General features: G+C 33.3%; 1 protein-coding gene across 1 annotated transcript in view; it reads left to right on the forward strand.

Moving 5' to 3' along the window:
• The window catches only part of SCFD1 (sec1 family domain containing 1), an 88,100-nt gene that overhangs the window by 10,300 nt on the left and 54,346 nt on the right, over positions 1–23,454 (forward strand). The window contains exons 5-11 of the mRNA XM_006191253.2: positions 3,564–3,686; positions 5,098–5,185; positions 9,469–9,558; positions 10,629–10,684; positions 11,635–11,720; positions 14,079–14,178; positions 21,131–21,270. Of these exons, the coding sequence (XP_006191315.1) occupies positions 3,564–3,686; positions 5,098–5,185; positions 9,469–9,558; positions 10,629–10,684; positions 11,635–11,720; positions 14,079–14,178; positions 21,131–21,270 (683 nt within the window). The remainder of the gene's footprint in view (positions 1–3,563; positions 3,687–5,097; positions 5,186–9,468; positions 9,559–10,628; positions 10,685–11,634; positions 11,721–14,078; positions 14,179–21,130; positions 21,271–23,454) is intronic.

Raw genomic sequence — 23,454 nt, forward strand, 5'->3', positions numbered from 1 at the left:
GCAGCTGTAGACATCACATCTGTGTTCAAGGCGAGAAGAAGGGGGAAATGGATTGTGCCAGCCCTGACTGTTCATTTTTATTAGGAAAGCTAAACTTTTCCAGAAACTCCCAGAAGACTTCCATTAATGTCTCACTGCATAGAATTAGCTTCAAGGGAGATCGCGAAAGTTAGTATTTAGAGTATTTTGCCACCCAAATAAAATCTGTATTATTTTAGTAAGGAAGAAGGGGAAAATAGACATTGGATAGGTAGCTACAGTGTCTGCCACAGGTCACAAGCATCTTTACTTGTTATTGACTGTTGAATCAAATTGCTTTTTGTTAATGAAGGTCACATATTTTGTGTCCTGCATAGCTAATGATGCCCATCTTTCTCTTTTACCCTGCATAAACAAAACTGCCATTTTTTTTAAAAGAGGTGCAATTTATCATCCCTTCATCTTTCCTTTATTTATAACTGCTTTATTGAAATGTAATTCACATACCATACAACCCACCCAAAGTGTACAAAGTATACAATTCAGTGGTTTTAGTATAATTCTCAGAGTTGCGCACCCATCACTGTAATAACCTTCTAACATTTTCATCACCGTAACTATTACATACTCAACCCCTGCACCCTCACCCCTAAGGTACTTTTTGTTTCTATGTATTTGCCTGTTCAGAATACTACATATGAATGGAATTATATACATGGTCTGTTATATCTGACTTCTTTCTCTTAGCATAATATTTTCAGGATTCATCCATATTGTAGATGTATCAGTATTCTTTCCTTTTTATTGCTGAATAATATTCTGTTGTAGGGATATACCAAATTTTGTTTATTCATTTATCATTTGTGTTGCTTTTGATGGCTGTTACAAACAATACTATTATAAACATTTGTGTACAAGTTTCCATATAGACATATGTTTTCATTCTTCCTATGTCCATGAACACGTAGGAGTGGAACTGCTGGGTCGGATGATAACACCATGGCTAACCTTTTGAGGAACTGACAGACTATTTTCCAAAGTGATTGCATCATTTTCTATTCCCTCTACCAGTGTTTGAGGGTTCCAGTTTCTCCAGGTCCTTGCCAATACTTTTTATTATCCAACATTTTGATTGTCACCGTCCTAGTGAGTACAAAATGATATCTAACTGGTTGTGATTTCATTTCCCTGATGACTAAAGATATTAAGCATCTTTTCATGTGCTTATTGGCCATAATTATCTTTAGAGAAATGTCTATTCAGAACACTTGTCCAGGTTTTAATTGGGTTGTCTTTATTTTTGAGTTGTTAAAGTGCTTTATATTTTTTTAATACTAGACTCTTATCAAGTATATTATTTGTAAATATTTTCTTCCCTCCTGTGGTGGGTTAGCGTTTCACTTTCTTAATAGTATCCTTTGGAACACAAAAAAATTTTTAATTTTGATTTTAAACTTTATTTTTTCTGTAGTTGTTTGTTCCTTTGGTGTCATATATAAGAAATTATTGCCAAATCTCTGTTTTCTTTGAAGATTTTTATAGTTTTGGCTCTTGTGTTTAGGTCTTTGATGCATTTTGAGTTAATTTTTATATGCTGTAAGGTAGATGTCCAACTTCATTCTTTTGCATGGGGCTGTCCAGTTGTCCCAGCATGATTTGTTGGACAGATTATTCTTTCCCCAATGAACAGTCTTGACAGCTTTGTCAAAAATTAATTAACAATAGATAAGTTGCTTTATTTCTGGACTTTCAGTTTTTTTTCCATTGATCTCTGTGTCTGTCCTTATGCCAGTATGACACTGTCTTGATTACTCTTGCTCTGTAGCAAGTTTTGAAATTGGGAACTTGAGCTCTCCAACTTTATACTTTGTTTTCAAGATTGTTTTGACTTTTCTGGATATTTTGGATTTTCATATTAATTTTAAGATTAGCTTGTGAGTTTCCATAAAGAAACACCTGGAGTTGCGATAGCAATTGCACTGAACCTGTAGATCAGTTTGGAGAGTATTGCCATCTTAACAATATTAAATTTTCTGATCCATGAGCATGGAATAGCTTTTCATTTATTTAGATCTTTTAACATTCCTTTCAGTAATGTTTTGTAGTGTGCAGAATGTAAGTTACACACTTCCTTTGCTAAATGCATTCCTTTGTATTTTTGTAAATGCTATTGTGAATGGAATTGTTTTCTTAATTTCATTTTTAGGATTACTCATTGCAAGTCTGTAGATACCTAGTTGACTCCTTTATATTAATCTTGTATCCTGCAACATTTCTGAACTTCTGTGTCCTTTTGAAATGTCTCCATCATTCTTTGATCATTTCCTTACTTTTTGGTGTGATAAGTTATTCTAGTCTCATCTTTTACTTTCTCTGTCCCAATTCAAGTTTCAGCCATTTGTCTAAGGAGCCCTGGTTGCTTTTTGGTAGAGAATAGTATTTAGAAATCAGTGTCTGAGCATTAGGTACTCAATGCTACTAGAGGGTCACAGTTCTTAGGCCCTCTCAATGAACAGAGCTAGGAAATATATATATGTACATATGTGTATGTTTATATCAATACTTAATGCTATAAATCTTCCAACTTATCTCACTAGATATGTAGACAAACAGATAACCTCCAAAATTGTTTCAGTTAAAAAATGCAGGATTCATTCTAGCTTTTTGTTTTTGTTTTTGGTTTTTTTTTTTTCAAATCTGTAACTCCTTTCTCTGACAACGAAAACCATGGCTTCCAATAGCCTCAGCATAATTACTTATTTTCTCAGTTCTCTCAATCCTCATTCCTTTAATCAGTCTCCCAGGATTTATTGAACCACTGTCCTGATCAGTCACCTTCCTCACACAGGCTCCAGACCCTCAGGTTTTCACATTTCAACATCTCTGAAACCATATGCATCTTAAAATTGATGGTGTGTTATAAAATTTTATTGGCAGCATTAATTCTTTCTTAGCGTTACTTAAATAACACTACCTGTTACAATTGATATTATCTTAGATTTGAAGAAATATGCTTATTTAGAGACCTATTTGGATAGAATTAAAGAAGATAAGTAAATTTCATTGAAGAGTTAACATAACTTTAAGTGACTCTGTTTTTGGATGGTCGAGAAGGAATACTTCTAGAATCAGTCATTGGAATTATAACATGTCTGTGTACAATGAAGGAAGTATTTGTTGTATTGTCACATGACTGCAGCAGTAGAAGGTAGTATCTGCCAAATATATTTAGCATTTAAACTATATAAGAGAACCACTTCTGGATACTTTTAAGAAAACCTAGATAAGCTGTTTCAAAGCAGTTTTATGCAGTATTGTAATTAATAAGATTTTATTGATAATACAATTGTAATATCATAACTTTAATTATTAAAATATATGTCAGTTACTTCTGTAACCAAATAACCAGTACCTCTTCATAACTTTGTTCTCTGGGGATACTTTTTTTGTATCATTTGTAAAACCTGTCTTTTAAATATGTATATTATCCTTTAAAACCTTGTTCTTATTGTATCTAAAAGGTTTTTATTTGTCATCATCCTTCATGCTATCCTGTAAGAATGAAATATTCATTGTATTTATAGGATCTTCGAAACCAACTCTATGAATCATATTATTTAAATTTTATTTCTGCCATCTCAAGAGGTAAACTGGAAGATATTGCAAATGCAGCCTTAGCAGCTAGTGCAGTAACACAAGTAGCCAAGGTAAGAGATTTGATTGCACTCAAAATTTTGTCAATGTAAAGTTTAGCAATATTCTGAAACCTGTTAATCAACATAGGTGTCTGATTTACAGAGGACCAGAACAACCTAAGAAATATTTAGACTCAGTACTTTTAGAAAGAGTTCTGTTAATGTAAATTATCTTCAACTTGAACTAGGCCAAATAAACCAAACTAAAGGAACTTATAATTCAATGAATTTGAAAGACAAAAATAAAAAGATGAATCAATTTTTGTTTTAGGCCGGGATTTCTATAAACTTCTTAGCTCAGCTTAGAAATAGTTTGACAATCGTGTTATCATAAGTTATACTTAGAATATTTTGACTTTGTTTTGTCTATAATCACTATAGTCACCGTACTATCTTCACATGTTTTTTTAGTTAGGAGAGTATCCAAAGGTGCTATGTTGCATATTATAAGAAAGAAGGAATTCACAGCAGGCCAGCAATTCTATATCACAGTGACTTTTAGTCAGGTTTAGCTTAATTATAAATAAATCTGTAAAATATATTTTTGGTTATAGGCCTGTTTTGCCCTGTGCTTCTTGAAATTTGGACAAGTTATAAGTGAAAATTCTACAGAATGATATAGAGCAAATAAAAGACTAAACAACCATGCACTTACTTTCCATTTTTCACCACTAATAGATTTTTTATTCTTAGATTTACATGGTTCACTACTACTTCTGATTAGTTCTTGAGGCTTACATCTTCTTTCTCTTCCAAAATTTATCATTAATTTTATATGAAATAATAGAAGTTTTCAATTTAATTAAATTTAACATATCTCAAACAGATTTCTTAATTTTTCTCCTAATTTGCACTAGTAAAGAACTAGTATAACCCTTCCCCACCTAGTGGGGAGGATATAGTCAGTGGTAGAGCACATGTTTAGCATGCATAAGGTTCTGGGTTTAATCCCCAGTACCTCCATTAAAAATTTTTTAATTTTAATTTAGAAAAGGAATATTGTTTTAAAAACCAAAAAACTTTTCCCCTTCCTCTAAATATGGTTCACAGTGCAAAAATAGTTACTGTGACTTAGGAAAGTGTGATTAAAATGAATATAAAAAATAAAATTGTGGCTTCTCTTCAAAATTGATATCCTTCTCCATCCCAACCACAATTTTAAAAAAATTTTTATATATTCCTAAATTTTATTTCCTGAAAATGTTACTCTCCTTGATAATTTATTTCCTAAAGGCTTGTTTTTTATTGCTTTTTAATGTTAACTTCTCATTCTTGCCAAATAGGCAATCTGATACATGGTATAATTCTTAGTTATTGCATGTAATTGTAATTTTTTACATTTTACCGTTTGTAGATTAAATCAAACTACATGTGCATTCAATATTGTAAAACTGACTTGAAACCCTTTTCTTTTTGTTTCTAGGTTTTTGATCAGTATCTGAATTTTATTACTTTGGAAGATGATATGTTTGTATTATGTAATCAAAATAAGGAGCTTGTTTCATATCGTGGTATGTAAAAATAGGAATATTGTAATTCATTGTTAACAAAATGAACAGTGTACTGTAAAAAAAAAAGAACATGTTTAGTGTACTCCAAAAGCAGCTTTGTTTACAGCAGTAGAGCTATGAAAGATTTTTTTAAAGCACACAAGGAAAACAAGTTTCAGACTGAATTCTGTCACGTATAGATAACATTCACTGAATCTGTTTTGTAAGCTCAATGCAGTACCAATTATCTGGCCTTTTAGGTACCCCACAGCAACTTGAGTGAATGGTTCACTCATGGCAAGAAAGACAGTATTTTAGTGGTAGGATGTAGTCAGTCTTTTAATACTTTGACTCTTGGGTAAGAACAAGTTTACTCTGCTTTAGTTTCCTCATCTGTAAAATGAGAATAATAGTGCTACCTACCTCAGAGTTTTTGTGGAAATTAAATGGATTAATGTGTGTCAAATGCCTAGAACAGTTACTGGCATATAATAAGCATTCAGAAAAGTTGGTTAATGTTGCTTTTTGTTAAGATCAGACAACAGAGTCAGCAGCTACTAAAGCACTGTTACAGAATGAAATATAAGTGCCATTCCCAAGTGTTAGACTCCCTTGATTTCTTATAGTAGTATGATTGGGTATTGGTATTTGATAAAATGTTATTGGACCACCTCTGAAGTTTGTGTTTCCAGTTTTGGTAAACAGACCATCCTTGAATGTAGATTAAAATTTACAGACATGCATGTGCACACACATGCATACACCCACACCACATTTTATTGTCTGTGTTGATTTTTTTTTTTTTTGTAAAAACACATAACTTGAGATCTACCCTCTTAACATGTTTAAGTATACAATACAGTATTATTGACTTAGGTACAATTTTGTATAGCAGATCTCTAGAACTTAATCATTTTACTTAACTGAAAAATCTATGCCCATTGATTAGTTATTTAAATATTTTAAAGAAAATTACAGACCACAGATGTGATCAGCCAATTCAGTGAAATAATTATTAACTTCATACTTAGGAATTGAGATGTTTGGGGATGCCTAAAATTTCAGTGGTTTTAAAGTAGGGGGTATGTCCCCACCATGGGGCATTTGGAAATGTGTGAGGACAGTTTTTTATTGTCACAATTAGCACTAGCATTTAGTGAACAGGGACTTAGGATGCTAGATGTTTTGCAGTGTGTAAACCATACTCAAACAGAAAATTGTTCTGCAAAAAATGCCAGTGGTATCCTATTATAAAACACTGGACCAGATGGTAAACTCCCTAAGAGAAGAGAACATGAATCTTTTGATTTCATTGAGCTCCACAGCATGCCTTTTGTTGAAATTAAGCAGCGTCTCTAAATGGGTGTACGTATTTGCTGAATTGACTATGTAAGAGATTTTTGACAGTACTGTAGTTACTAACAGACATCTATTTACAGTTAATTGACTTTTAAATTAATTAGCTACTTAAGTTACATGTTTAAAACCTAGTTTCCCTTAAGCTTTTAAGCTAAATTTATAAATTTTGTTACCTTATTTCTAAATCTAGTTACATAGAGATAAGCACCTTTACTTTTTCTTTAATCGATTAACTCAGATTGAACAGCTAAATCCTAATCAGTCCCATTTAACAAACTTAGTCAACAAGCTTAGCTTGTTAAATTCCCTTAAACAGTTTAGTTGCATTTATAAATTCAGTATATTAATTTTTTAATTTGTTTAAATTGATGAATAGTTAATGTAAGTTACAGGTATACAATATAATGATTCATACTTTTAAAAGGTTATATTCCATTTATATTTATTGTAAAATATTGACTGTTTTACCTGTATTGTACAATATATCCTTGTAGCTTATTTAATAAGTAATAGTTTGTTCCTCTTAATCCCTCCCTCTATGTGCCCACCCCCACCCCCACTGGAAACCACTCATTTGTTCTCTGTAGCTGTGAGTCTGCCTCTTTTTTGTTACATTCACTAGTTTGTTGTATTTTTTAGATTCCACATATAAGTAACATACAGTATTTGTCTTTCTGTCTCGACTTATTTCACTTAGTGTAATACCCTCCAAGTCCATGTTGCTGCAAACAGCAGAATTTCATGACTTTAATGGCTGAATAGTTTTAAGTACTTCAAATACCAGACCAGGCAAATTTACAAATCTAACAAACAAAATCTACCCAAATATTCAAATAATTATTTAAAATAATTAAATTTACATTGAGTCTAAATTCATTAAATATTTAAGTATTTATAAATGTATTTTCTGATCTCTCAACTTAAAAATCACAAGTCTGAAATTATTAATTATTGAGTTTAAAGTATAAATTTAATTTATTAATTTTATAGTATAATCACATGATTAATCGCCCAGATTCTCAATAGTATAATTATAATAATAGATTGCCCTGTACATACTTCACAATATAAGTTCATTTACTCCTCAGAATACCTTTATGAAGTAGGTTTTAATATTATTTCTATTTTCTAGATGAAAAAACTGAGGCACAGATGTTAAGTAACTTAATAAGGAAATGGTAGAACCAGGTTACAAAACCCAGGCATTCATTCTAGAGATAGTGCTCTTAACAATTACTGTAATTATGTGCCACATCCTTTCAAACATTCCAAGTACTTTAACTAATAATCTTAAACAGATAATTCTAAACATAAATCAAATATATTAATACCATGGATTCAATTTGTATCACCTTATTTCCATGGATTGGGAATTTATTTATCCAGGAAAAGAACCAGATTTGTCACCTCAGTTAGACTTAGGCTAATGTCTCAGGCAAACCAGGTTATCGAAAGTGAGGTGAAGTTATTGATGGACAGTGTTTGACTGTTCAGGTCAGTGTGGGACTAGGGTGTAGGACCTGAAGGCTTCAGGCTTTGTATAGATTTTACCTGAACCAGTGATTGACAGAATGAGCTGAGTATTTCTCTGGTTTGGTGTCCCCTGAATTTATATCATTCACATTGTATTCTTATGCCATTTCTATTATCTGATTTGGATAGATGGCAGTCTGCAATGCTGAATAGCGGCACATTTCCTCGTCCAGATTCTCTGTTGCCTGGTTAAGGTCATTGTTATTTTTATGTTCTCTGCATGTGCCATACTTTCTTTGAATACTTTGATATATCTAATTGGATTCTGCTTTCCTCTCATGCTAATCACAAGTTGTAGTGAATTTTATATTTATTTTTGCATTCAGGATTCTGGGAAATTAAAAATATTATACAGACAATATTTTAGTCCAGTCAGTCTTTTAACAAATAGCTACTGAACATCTACTTGTCAGACACTGGGCCTAGGTACTGTGAGAGATAGGAAGATGAATAAGGCAAGGTCTTTGACTGTCAAGGACAGCCTTCACAGCAATGTTTCTAAAAGTGTAGCCCAACAAACTGTGTTTCAAATGTGGAAGCCAGGGTACAGTAAAGTAGACAAGATAGCAAAGTCACTGATTATCAGCTTAGTAAGTCGGCCTGCCACCTCCCCATTTATTCTTCCTTCCTGACTAGTGTCCGTTATTACTCTTACCTTTTAAAACATTTGAAATGTTGGTTCTTAAAGTTCCAAGAAAGAAATGGGACAAAAAAGAAAAAAAATGTAGCCCCAAGAATCACCCGAAGTCTTTGTCAAAATTGCAGATTTCCTAGAATTGTCCCAAATCTATTGAATTGAATCCCTGAGGGAAAGGGCTAAGAACCTTTCATTTTTAATAGCTTCCAGAAAAGCTTTTTTCTCTTCTCTCATATTCTTAGAGTGACCCTTATACTCACTAAAGTTTGAGGACCACTCCATGCAGTTTCACAGATCAGAAAAAGAAATTCAAATAATTTGTTATAATACAAAGAAAATGTATATGATATTGGTCTTGCGATAACTGATTTATATTATCCTTTTCTGACAGGAGTTGGATAATAAGATCAGTAGTTTCTTGAGGCCATCTAATGTTTGTGAATAAAATTATGGACTATGATACTTATTTTCCTATTTGCTCTAGCAAAAATTCTGTATAATTTTTGTGGTGGGTTTTCTTATTACTACTCTAATATTGATACTACTCATTATTACTACTGATACAGAGGTGGTTTTTTTTTTTTTCCTGAGGTATTACAATTTTAAGTGGATAGTTGTTCACTTAAGGTTTACAGCATAAAAATTTTTACTTATTTGAATATTATAAATATTATCAACCTGCAAATTGATAGGTATTTGATAATAATTTTAAGTTTATTAAAAACAAGGCATAAATTTTAATTGCTTTTTTTTCCCGCTCCCCATGTCACTTTAGCCATTAACAGACCAGATATCACAGACACGGAAATGGAAACTGTTATGGACACTATTGTTGATAGCCTCTTCTGCTTTTTTGTTACACTGGGTAAGTTTTCAAATCTTTCTATTTATTTCTTCAAGGCAAATTAATTATTTAACAACTCATTTAACCTGTTATACTGTAATATGATCCTCAGTTATCTATCTGGATCTCTGCAGGCCCTCTTTCCACAGTTGTGATAAAATACACATTCTGTACTATATAAAACCACAATTCTCTTAATAATTTAATGTAGTTATCATTTAGCAGATCTGTTGTCACCCAAGTCATCTCTGGCAATTGTAACTTTCTAATATATTGTTTGTATGTTTGTTGGTGACTTTACCTATGTGCCTGCTAATTTTCTTTTAATATTTCATTATGAAAAATCTCAAAATACATGTTTAATTAGAGAGATACATGCCTGGTACTATTAAGGCAAATTCCCAAGGCACCAGAAAACATGAAATTTACATATGATATTAATCCAGCATACTCTGAAAATTTTAAACATGTCTTTGGAATATCTAAATTTACTTATAAATTGTGTTTAGTAATTTAATGTATGACTTTATTCTTTACTATTAATAATAGATCTGTTTAAAAACCTAATTGCAGTTTTAATTTTGCAGACACCTTTCAGTTAAAACAAACTTCACACTAGATTAGTAAAATTTCTCTCCATTTCACAAATGAGAAAATTAAAGGAGATACATGTGTAGTTTAGGATACAGACAAAAGTTTGAGGAGAATTTGTGTGTAGATTTTGGGGCTCCCTCCTTTTCAGGGATTTTTCCCTTTAATTTTGAGCCCAGAAATGAAATCTTTGATTTCCCAGCTCAGTAAATCTGTTTTCTGCTTGAGCTTTTTCTCCTGTGTACCATGCAGACTGGAAAGTACCCTTAGGAGGAAAACTGGTTAAAAGTATCTCTTACTTTTCAAGTGTGTATCTCTTCTTTCAAGAGTTTTACCCTCCCCCACTTTCTGCCTGCTTTTGATTGCTCTCAGTACCTTCAAACGGGATTCTTGTTGTTTTTTTAAAGAAAATGTGTGTTATTATTTGACGGTGATATATATAAGTATCCATTGTAATTATTAAGAGCTGAAATCATTGCCGACATCTATTGTTAAAATAGGTGCTGTTCCTATCATCAGGTGTTCAAGAGGAACAGCAGCAGAAATGGTAGCAGTGGTGAGTTCATGCAAATATCCATTGGGGATAAATAACTGTGTCAATTGTTTTCCCTAAGTACATGAAGTGTACTTTCTGTTAATAGAAAGTATGTATACAATTGTTATGGGTTCTATATTGAAGTACCAAAGGCAACTATTTTTATTTTATAACATCGGGATTCCAAAAATAAAAAATAATCATTGTATCCTTCCATGTGATGGGGTAAAATGATATACTCCAATGTGAATGTGCTATTCCAGGCTGTTTCTTTTTTACTAAAATGTATGTTCCTCATTCATCTTTGTCTTACACTTATTTGATCCCGCAAGTCATTTAATATTTAACTTTATTTAGCAAACATTTATTAACAATCATAATCATTTTTAAAATGGTGAAGTATATTTTGCTATCCCACAATACTGGAGTAAAGCATTCAGTCTAAAATGACTATTCAAAATTTTGCTTTAAAGATTAAAAAATAAAGAGATTTGAGAAATTATAGTCACTGAAAAGAAGGTAAATGGTATGGAAATATGGAGGAAGATACACTAGCAATTTTGAGTTTTATTAGCCCAGATGAATCTGACTGATAGAGGGCTGGTTTCTTTCACATATTCCGTTTGTATTCTGGAGCCTCATACTGCCAGCACTATTTAGATCACTTCCTTGGTAAAGCAGAGTTATGCTTTGGGAGAGAGGGTGGGTTATTACTGCAAAAGGTTTCCTGTACCTAAAGTAAAAGTAGTCAACAAAAGTGATTGTTAGTGAAATCAGGTCTGAGTCACAATAGAAAAAGCATTGGTCTTTTCAAGTCCAAGTTAGGATGAGAAGCAAAAATATTAGAATTGCTGTTTTATAAAGAAATTCCAAGTTTTTAGTTATGAAATTAAGAACACACTGTGTATTACCCTGTATACAAGTTCTCTGAAACTGTTCTTTAAGAATTAATGTAAAACTTCATTTTTCAGAAATTAGATAAGAAACTTCGGGAAAATCTAAGAGATGCAAGAAACAGTCTTTTTACAGGTGACACACTTGGAGCTGGCCAATTCAGGTATTATGTTAGTTAATACACACTTCAAAATGAAACATCTGTAGAGTTTTGGGGGTTGTTTTTCTTCTCTGATAGAAAACCCTTATACTTGTAATTGAAATTTGTTTCTTTTTAATGAGAAAATCAGAATCAGGGCTTTGACTCAAATTGTTCTTGAAAATACAAATGGAATATTTTATTTAATTTACTTTCTTTTGTTAGAATTTTGTTTTGTATTTTTATCATCTGTAGGAGAAAATTTTCTGTTATATATGGCTTTAACAGTCAGAAGCCATTTCCTTTTAATTATCATTCAGCCTCTTGGTAATGAGAAAAAAGTAAGTGAAAAACCTGTGATACCTGTATCTGTTTCTACTTATCCATTTACTGGTTTCCATTTTTGCATTAAAATACCAACAAAGTATTATCGTCTTTGTTACCATGTCTAGCATGAGTAGGTAATTCCAAAGTTACTGACTGCTCAATTATTAAGGAATAGAAATACTTAAAAAAGATCTATTACAGTATATTTAACTTTTGATTATTAAAGATAATAATCTTTACAATATTGGGACAATATTGGGATGAAAAAGTAAAGAAACCCACACCAGTGGCTGAAAATTATTTCAAGGAGACTAGACTGTATTTTGGAAAATTAATTATTATCCCTAGTTTAGGTGAATTAATAAATAAAGCCTGTGAAAATAAATTGATACTCAGAGAGTGTAGCTGCCTTCTGGGAATAATAATTATATGGTAACCTTCCACCGACTTCATTTCAAGTCAATTTTAATGGCTCCTATAGTCTTATATACAATTTCTATAATTTGGAGTTAACACTAAAGTTGTGTTTCAATTATCGAACTATTTCACCTCCCATGTTACTTTAAATTGTTCTATGATTTCATTACTGGTCTTAAATATTTTTCAAAATATTTCTTATTAAGTAGAGCAGAAACATCAAATTCTCACCTGACTTTTTGCTTTTTTAACAGAAGCAACCACTATGTCATACCTTACTTAGTAGTTCCCTCTTTATTGTGCTCTGGTGTATATAGGCCTTAGAAATCAATACAAAGACATTATTTTAATTGGATAATTTTTAAATGTATTTACATAAGCATAATATAGTTGTCTTATTTCTAGTTTGTTGGATGCATTTCTAAATTATTTTAATTAAGAGCCAGCAACCATTGTTGACTATTGTAAAATATGTTTGAATCCAGTTGTGGGCTAATGATTCTCAACAAAAATTTGGTAATGTCTAGAGACATGTCAGTTGTCACAATTGGGTAGATGCTACTGGAATCTGGCGGGGTGCGTTACAAGATACTGCTGCACATCCTAGCACTGCCCAGGACAACTCCCCAAAATAAGGAATTAACCAGCCCCAGATGTCGATAGTGCTGACTTAATAAACCCTGTCATAGGCTGTCCTCCCTGCCTTCCACCTAGCTCTGGAGTAATAAATGCTAGTAGGTGGTAAGGGTGCCACTCCTACTTTTTATCACCAAATCTTATAATCAGTGCAGTTGGGAGTTCACTGTCTTACACCCATTAGGATGTAATGAATTACTGAAATGGTCTTAGTTCTCTTGCAGGAGAAAATAGATATAGTTAATATTATCAGGTAGCAATGCCTATTGAAAATTGATGTGTACTCTTGATACAGTAGTGCCACTAAAGCAAAACCTCTAACATTTGTGCAGACATGATAATCAGATGACTGTGCCTCAGTTCGCTTTAAATGTGTTTTATTTCACGTCTAAATGATAATGATGGGGTTAAACAATATATGAAGTGTCTGGTAAGTGAATAATTATATAATTAGTTACCATTGTGGCATGATGTTTTAGTTTTATATGTTATAATGGGATAGGGTGTTGTGAGGCTCTTCTTTTGTCTGCTTCTTTGAATTTGTGTTTACAGGAAAGAATTGAAATTTGTTATTTATGTAAGCTATCAAATATTTGTATAAATTTGTAAGATTCTACTCCCTGTAATTGTTTTCTCTGAAGCTGACAATGGCTTTTCTTTTTTTCCTTTTATTCAAAAATGTAAAATATAAATCTGAGTAGAAACAACTGATTCTTACTATAAAAATTATTCTGTGAAAGTATTTGTATAGATTTCTTTCCTTTAAGAAAGTTTCCTAGGTGAGACTTATAATCTAGCATCATATACAGGCTCTAAATAGTCCAAAGCATTACTTTACTTGACTGACTGTACTTGAAAATTTTTTAGAAAGCAAAGTATTATGGAATGTCAGCATTAGCATACTTATTGTTCATATCAAAATGACATATACTGAAAGTATTAGATGCATTTAGATGTGTACACTGGCATTAAGAGTTACATTTTTTTTCAATATATTTACAGCTTCCAAAGGCCTTTATTAGTCCTTGTTGACAGAAACATAGATTTGGCAACTCCTTTACACCATACTTGGACGTATCAAGCATTGGTGCATGATGTACTGGTAAGAGGCTAAGCATACCACTTTTTACTAAAATGTAGTAACATTCAGAGGTCTGACCTTTATTTAAAATTAACATGGCTACAGAAACACAGATGAGAAGGATGGAGCTGAGAAACTGGAACAAAAGTAGTGATGGACTTTAGTATCCACTTGATGTAGATGCTGGAGAATAGTGAAACCTTGAAGTTTAAAGTTCCAAATTTATGGCCTTTAAATTATAGGATAAATCAGTGGTATTGTTGGAAAGATGAGAAAAAAAGAAAGGAAGAAAATGAGTGGCTTTTTTTTTTTTCATACTAAGTAAATAAATTTGTTTTCCCTTGGGAGAAAAGCTATAATTTCTCCCTTTTTTTCTAGGAATCAGTTAAGCCTCATTTTATGGTAAAAATAAATAGTATGTTTTATATTACACAGTATGTTTGCTGAAGTAATTCCACATAGGTAATTTCATGCTTAAAACTAAAATCTGTATCCGTGCATATATTCAGCTACTAGCCTATATTCATCTACCAAATACTGTAAATAGCATGTGATAGGCACAGATAAATAAAAGCAGCCCCAGTCTTCAAAGGCAATGGGAAGAAAAGATGTACCCAAATAATTTCTGTACAAGACTTATGTAATAGGGCCAGAATTGTCCCCATTTGTAAGATAGAAAAATTGAGACGTAGAAGTTAAAGGATTTGAACCCGAATTATTGGCTCTGCCAAGACTAGCACTCACTGACTCCTAGCCCAGGCCTGTAAGGGTTATAGTGTATAATAGCATCATTATTGCAAAGATTGCCTGAACTGTCGTACAGAAAGAAAATGAAAGACATACAGTAGAGGGTTTTGGTTGAATGGTTTATTTCTTTAAAACCCAGACTCTAGCTGTAAAGTAGTTAAATAAATCAGATTTCAGGATTACTGATGGAAATTGGCGGTTCTGCACACTTCTTAATCCTAGAGTCCTGTGCCATTCTGGACTCTAGGATAAGTGTCAATGATAGTAGGCAACTCTGATTTCAGCAGAGAGAGCGAGAAGAATTGGGGACCACTGAATTAAACCCTGAGTAATGGAACATGGAAGCTAGTTTTAGGAGGTTAGTAAGAGGCGGAAGAACCACTGTTGGAGTGCGTGCTTTCTGACAGAACGTTCTAGACCCTGGTTTTAGCAATACATAAAGCAAATGAAAATATTCCTTTCTTCCTATAGCTTACATTTTGGTAGTAGAGACAGGCAATATATAACATTTCAGAAGGTAGAAAGTACTCGAGAAAAATAAAGTAGGTAATGATGAACAGGATTGCAGGGTTTTTTTTTTTTTTCTTTTTTAGTTTTATTAGGTAGAATTATTACAGTTTGCACATATACATTATATTGCATGTGAATTAAAAATAGAGAAGACCTCCCTGAAAAAGACATTTGAGGAAAGGTCTAAAGGAGAGAAGGTAGTGAATTACATAGCTACATGGGAGAATAGCATTCCAGGCAGAAGGATGCCTGATATTTTTAAAAGATGGCAAGGCAGCCAAGGTGGCCAGAGCAAGTAAGGCGGGGGAAAGCGGCAGGAGATGAAGTTAAATGGGACACGGGATGCAGTGTCCACTGTAAGCACACTGATTTTTAATTTAAAAGACATGGAGAGCCACACACAGTTTAGAGTAAAGGAGTGATGCCTGTTATACATTTTAAGAGTATCATTCTAGCTACTATGTTGAAAAAGACTCCTTGGGGGCGTGGAATAGTCAAGGAGACCGATTAGGAGTTGCAGTTATCTTAGTGAGAGATGATCGTGATTTACAGCAAGGTGAAAATGGTGATGGTTGTGATAATCTATTCAATGTGGAGTGTAAGACTGCCTGATGAATTGGATGTAAGATGTAAGAGAGGGGAGTCAAAGATGACTCCAAAGTTTTGGCCTTTGCAAATGAACAGTTACTCTTTATTGAGACGGAAAAGATGTGAAAGGAGCAGTTAGGGGAGAGGGGAGACCAGAGATTAAGTTTTGGACATGTTAACTGTGAGATGCTTATTAAGATACTCAAATATAGATATCAAATAGGTGGTTAGGTATATGAGCTTGGATTTAAGGAGAAGCATCTGGTCTAGAGAAATAAAGTTAAGAATAGCCCATATATAGGAAGTATTTAAAGCCATTTTAAAGCCAAGAGATAAGACAAGGTCACCAAGGGAATGAGTATAGATGGAAGAGAGAAGAGGTCTAAGAACTGAACTCTGAGGCATTTCAGCAGTAAGAGGTTGAGGTGATGCATAGCAACAAACGGTATAATGTAGGAAGTAGCAACCAATGAGGCATGAGAACTAGGTCTGTATTGTTTTAGAAGCCAGTGAATTAAATATTTCAAAGAGAAAGCAGGAATTAACTTGTTCAAATGCTGAGGACTAAGAAGTAATCATTGTGTGTGGCAGTGTTGAGGTTTATTAGTGAATTTAGTAAGAGCAGCTTCCATAGAGTAGGGACTGAACACTGAAGTAGGTTTAAGAGATTGGAAGGGAGTGAATATAGACAGACCTGAAAAGAGTTTAGCTATATAGGAGAGCTGAGAAAAGGGGTGACTTCTGGAAGGGGACTTGGGATCAAAAAAATTCTTAAATGAGAGACAGTACAGCAAGTTTGTGTGTTCCACATTGCGGAATGACAGAAAGAGAAAAGTTGATTATGGACACAGGAGTGTCCTGCAGGCCTTTAGGAGTCGTTAATGACCAGAATAGACAAGGAGTTCTCAACCTTGGCATTATTGACATTTTGGGCCTGATAATCCTTTGTTGTAGGAGGGTGTCCTGTGCATTGCAGGATATTTAGCGGCATCCCTGGCCACTGCCCTCTGGATACCAGTAGCAACCCTTAATTCTGACAACCAAAATGTCTTCACATATTGCCGAATATACCCAGGGGGTGGAGAGGGGCAAAACTGCCTCTGATTAAGAACTACTGTTATAGGCTGAAGACAGGAGTTTCAAAGCTGAAGTTGTTTTAGGAAAGAGGACAAGTAAAGAGTCTGGGAACAGCAAGGAAGATACTAGCCCAATCCCAGGTCCGGTAGTGTGAGATGTGTGACAAGTTAAAAAAAAAAAAAAAAGTAACCATCTGAGAAGGCTATAGGGGCTAGCAGTTGGAGTTCAACTGAAGCAAGAAAGTACAGTGGAAATTGATAGTAGATGTTCAGAACAGGAGATTTTGCTGATGACTGAGCATGAGTTCCAAATGACACCCAGAATGGTTTCAGGAACCCAGTAAGAATGAGCGAATGGCATCTGAGGGGGTGAGGGATGGAGAGGAGGCAGTAGTGGTATAAAGAGCCAAACAGGGATTAATGGGCACAATGAGATAGTTTTGATAGTTTCAGATTTGGTTGGTAGAGCCCTAACTGTTGGGTGGCAGCCAGGGGCAAGGGTCTTAGTAAGAGCATATAGGTCAGGGGTCACCTCTGCACTCCTACCAGTGGTGTGTGGAGGATATATAGAGCATGAAATACTGGGATCCTTTCTAATTCCTGAACTTGAAGATTTGCTAGAGGAAATTAAAGTACATGATGCTTTGAGTGCAGGAGATACGACATACATACAAGTCATTGTGGGATGAAGGAATATGCTGAATCTCCGTGTTAGAAGAGAAATTGGGAGACATAACCTAGGGCAGACACTCCGCCATACTAGACAAGGCTAATGTAGGTTTTTGAAGTTTTCACTGTTCCAGAGTGAAACAAAGTGCCTTCTCTCTAGCAGACACTGCTGGTCACTGGGATACAAGGTAAACAAAGCAGATGTGATCCCTGCTTGCTTAGAGTTTAGAGTAGTGGATTCCTGTGGACATTTAGATTATTACTGTTTCTGTTTTTTGTATTTTTATAAATAATATATCAATGCACATCTCTAGTTAACTTACTTAGGTTAATGTCTCAGATTCCCTATTACTCTTTAAGCAGTCTTTTCTCAGTAACATTATCATTAGAATATTTAAGTCTTAGGAAAATAGTCTCTTTAAAAAGATTGGTTATAATAACCTAGACAACTTACATTGACTTACTCTGTTAATTAATTTTAATACAGTTTCTAGATGTGAAAAAACTACAACTGAGATACAAATTGTAACCAAGCTATTTTTTGTTGATGATTAAAACTGCTGCTTATAAGTTCCGAGCTTTTAAAATTCTTAATAATTATACCCTTTATCTCCACAAGATGGAGTAAAAGTTCTAGATAGGAGCTGTTAACTTGTAATTGGAACTTGCTTTTTATATTAAATATCTGCCCTGAAAATCCAGAACGTTGGTAATATTTATATTATCAGACCTTGGAAATGACTACGAAAATTCATACAGCTTCCCTGTGTGTCAGGAAGGTGATTGTTGTCATTTAACATGGGAAATATACTCTTCCGATGAAAACCTTTGCAGTGTCCTCTTTTAAAATCAGAATATAAGAAGCAAAATTAGTAACTAGAAAGTCATGATTCCTTTTTACTGTGTCTTGGTTGCAGGAGGGGTGGATTTGATTGTTCAACTACAGTGAGTAGTTATAGGCAAAGGGATGGAAATTATTTCATCACAATATCTTGTCCTTCAGTTGGCCTTTGTTTTTTCTAATCTTTAGTGCCCTTTTTGTGCCTTTGGTCCTCTTCTGACTCTCATTATTTAAAACACGAAATCAGAATTTATACTAATATGCATAAGAACTTAAAGTTTATTTTTTTCTTACCACTCAAGAAAAAACAGTGGTTTCCAAGTTCATATATGCTTTTTAAAGGTTATTAGAAAAACATTTTAGAAGTACTTGTTCCCTTAAAGACGTATGACATTTCTGTGTTTGATTGACTGTATCTTTGCGGGGTACAATTTCACATGTTTCTCTTAACTAATAGATCTAGAGACTTAATTAGATTTGGCTCAATTCCTTCTCAAAATAAAAGTTACTTTTACTTTACATGACTTTTTTCTCACGTGAATATAAATCTTAGCTCTGCATAAATAGGTGTCACCTATATTACCCAAATGCAATTTTGTTAACATTGGCTCTGTCTACCTCTGCTGATCCGCTTTAACTTATGAAAGGCAAACAAGACTGCTGAAATAGGTTTTATTTATACCTGGTGATTTGGTACACCATTGTCCAGTCTTCTGAGTCAGTGGAAATAGATTAGACTCTACCATGTTAAAACTAATTCTGTTGTATTTTATTTGTGTATAACTGTTCGATTTCTTTAACATGATTCAGTACAGCACAGAATGTTCTGATTTCCCAATATTCAAGACTGCAATTACTTTTCTTTATTTGCCTGGCTATTATGCAAACAATGAGAATGTTCTTGTTGCTATTATGATGTTATTTCTCAAAACTCTGTAACATCTTTTATTCCTTTATCATTTTAAGTATTCCATCAATATTTTCGTAAAAATATGCTCTCCTATTTTTAGAGCAGTAATTTTGCTAGCAAATTAGTTTTCAGTGATCTGTGTCATTACTATGGAAATACTACTTCACTAGAAATTCCAGTTAATAAAGATTAGCTATTTTAAAATCTTCTTTAGTATCTTTGTTTTGTTAGATAATTTTTAAAAACAAAGATTCTTCTCAGATGTAGCTATTAATATCTATGTATTTTACTTTCTTCCTGTATAGATGAGTTTTGTGGAGAAGTGAGGTTAAGATATGGGGAAAAGGAATTAAATAGGGTTATGTTATGTTTAACCAATGATAATATGAAGAATGTATAGGAAAACATAATATTAACAGATTGAAATATAATATAGCATCCTAGTCTTTGTCAGTAGACTTGTTACTTTACTAGCTGTTAGACATCTATATATTTTACTCTCTTGTTTTTAACATCATGGGGAAAAATGGCAAGAAAATAAGCTATTGTAAAGGATTTATTTGAGAAAGTTACACAGTATAGTCTAACAATTCAGACTCAGTATTAATGACCTTTTTTATCAAGAGGAGATTAAATTGTATTCAGTACATTTAATTTCCTAAGACCTAGAAGTTTAATCATTAAGAACTTTTATCTTAAAATCAAGATGATTGTATCACAGTCATGCTAGATGATTTCTCCATGCAGTTTCTTTCTTGCTCATTCATTAACTCATTTGTTAACATTAATGTTTTATCTCTACCTCACTATTCAGAGTAGAGCTGAACCATATGTTGCTATTACATGAAGGAACCCACGAGTCTAATGCAAGGAGGGAAAAAGAATAGAAAAGATAACTCACTTTTATTTTGTTTATTGTACGTTTGTTTTTTGAGAAAGGGCAAAAAAAAAATCAAGCCTCACATGAGTAAAATTATGACTAGGGCAGAAAATTTTACCAACTATTGGCTCTTAGAATTTATGTGAAAGGGAGTGCTATTATTATTGTAGCTTCTATTGCATCTATATTTAATGCAGTCTATCCAAGTAACAGATCAGAGTTTGACTAAAAGTTTAAAAATTACATTTAAGATTATATTTTTTACTGGAAACAACTAAGCATCAAAAAACTTGCTCAGATAAATATAGCCAGATATTGGATTACTATGTAGCCATGATAAAAATGAAGTAGACAGACATATACAGATAGAGGAAGAGCTCTAAATACATTATTAAATAAGAAAAGTGAAGTACAAAGTATGTGTAGTGTAATCCCATTTTAAAATGTAAGGGAGATGTGTTTGCTGACATATGCAAAAATATTTTTCTAGAAGGATACAGAAGAACCTTAACATGGTTTTATGTATTTTTAAAAACTGTAGTCATATGCATCTACTACTTTAATTAAAATACGTAGTTAAAAATACCTTTATGTAACAAAGTGTTGGAAAGAGTTCTTTTAACTTTGAGATCTGTATTTTGTCCTTTGAAATAGTGGAAAAGGCAGCAAGAATCCATGTATTTTTCTTGTAGGAAATGTTATGGTTCTTAAGTTAAAAAAACTCTTATTTAAAACAGGATTGCTTTTCCTAGGATTTCCACTTGAACAGAGTTAATTTGGAAGAGTCTTCAGGAGTGGAGAATTCCCCCGCTGGTGCTAGACCAAAGAGAAAAAACAAGAAGTCTTATGATTTAACTCCAGTTGATAAGTTTTGGCAGAAACATAAAGGAAGGTAAGTATGAAAAACATTAATAAGTAAAAGATTCACCCCATAAAAAAAAATGAAGATGTCATCTGATTTAATGAATTTGATTTTTTTTTAAAAAAATCGAAACAAATCATGGTGGTTCATCTACACAATGAATAAGAACTATAATTAGTCTATGGGGCTGTGTCATTATTGCTTGATTTTCTAATTTCTGTGCTGTTTTTATTAGTTGTTTTGTAGGAACCACTTTCCTTTTCAGTAAGTTCATGCCATATGGTTTTGTAGATTTTACAGATAATCTTTCTGAATTTCATTTGTATCCCCATTGACCCTCTGCAGCACCATTTCTGCATTTCGCTAAAATCAGTTTTCGTGACAGGGAAACATCAAGATGATTTTTCCCTTTTTGTTCCATGTTTTCTTCATGTAAACTCAGTTTTAGATATCTGTGGGGAAAATACCTAAGCCTGAAAAGCAGATTTATTCAAGATATGCTAGAAGTAATAGGTGAAAAAATTGTAATAGTTTGCCATGTGATTTATTGTAGGTAGACATAAATCCTATGTATTGCTACATCCCCTAAAATTTAGGGTACTTTGTGAGCTCAGTAATTGATAGAAAAGTTCTCTAGTGGTCATTATGGCTAGAGAAATCATTCTAAACCCCCAAAAATCATTCCTCTGAGAGAAGAATGTTTCTCATCAACAGTTATGGGAATACAATGTTACTATTTTGACTGTTTCAACTGTTATGTGTCTGTGTCATTGATAAAGATGTTCTTTTTGGTTTCATTTATGTTTAAAGAGAAGTAAGATATAGACTTGGTTCAACATGCTTGTTTTTGTGTCTGTTTCACTTTTTTTTTTATTTATAACTTTTTTTTGAACACTGGAAAATCACATGGCTATAACAGAATTTAAGTTTGTCTGTAGTGAAAAGTCACTATCTTCCTTTCTCTTACTGTAGCAATTTTGGGTGCTGTTATAACTTATTTTAAATGATTTTCTTCTTCTTAGTATTCCATAGTCTACATTTCCCTTTAGAATGGTGAAGTACAAGAATTTACATTATTTATAGAGCATGCAGGATATTTTAAAGTTCACATTCCCTAATAAAAAAAAAGCTTAGGAAAACAATTTTTTATTCAAATATGGAAATTTTTGAATGTTGTCTTTAAACCATGTGTTTAGGAACAGGAGAACCATGAGGTCAGTTGATAGTAAGAACTTTAATTTTTTGTTTGTTAAGTAGGAATAGCCCTGAATAGTCTTCACTCTGAAGTATCATGCTCCAGTAGTAAAGTGGGCACAGACACTGGGAGGTGACATAGAGTTAAAGAAGCGACTTAAGTCTCTCTGAGCTTCATTTTCCTCATCAGTAAAATGTGGGATGATAATTCTACCTATTGTCCTATTTCAGAAGGTTATTGTGAAGACTGAGATAATACAAAAAAGTAACTTGCCCAGAGTCATCCAGCTTTCTTTGGCAAAATCCAGTTCTGGCAGATTCCAAAGTCTCTGATCTTAACTATTGATGGTGTGTATGTCCCTCACCAAGACTAGTCAGGGTTAAATGAGACGGTAGAGACAGATTCTTAGCATAGTGTTTGGCATATAATAAGCTCTCAATAAATGTCAGCAGTTACTGTTGTCTGTTAGCTCTGAGACCTGAAGATCTGTAGATTTTAAGGATCATTTAGTTCAACCAGCACATTTTACATGCTCAGTGCTATCTTTTGCCAGCATAGACTCTGCTGGACCTGGGGTTAGGGCCTACAGTTGACATGTAAAACTGGATTATGTTCCTCAAAATCCTTTCTGGAACTTCGGTCATTTCTGTGCTAATCAATGGTGAAGTGTTATCAAGTGTCAGAGTGGAGGAAGGGAGGAAAGCTTTCATTGCTGGTGAGATGCAACCATTTCTTTCTTAAAGGAGAAAAGCTTCTGGCCTCCCCAAATGTTATAGATGAAAAATACTCATGTTAGGAACCATTTCATGGTCAACGTATATTCATCTAGAATTATTCAAGGTTAATGTTTCAGGACACTTCTTCTACCAAGCTGCTCGATATTGCAGATCAGTTGTGTCTGAAGTCTATGGAAATCACTGCTAAACTGCACTCACAGGGAAGAGATCAGGGGTTGGACCAACAAAACTGTGGCCTATGTTCTATTTTTACCAGTGGTGTTCTATCAGGTGTACAGAATT

Source organism: Camelus ferus, chromosome 6 (assembly GCF_009834535.1).
Source record: "Camelus ferus isolate YT-003-E chromosome 6, BCGSAC_Cfer_1.0, whole genome shotgun sequence".
In the NCBI taxonomy this organism is placed as follows: Eukaryota; Metazoa; Chordata; class Mammalia; order Artiodactyla; family Camelidae; genus Camelus; species Camelus ferus.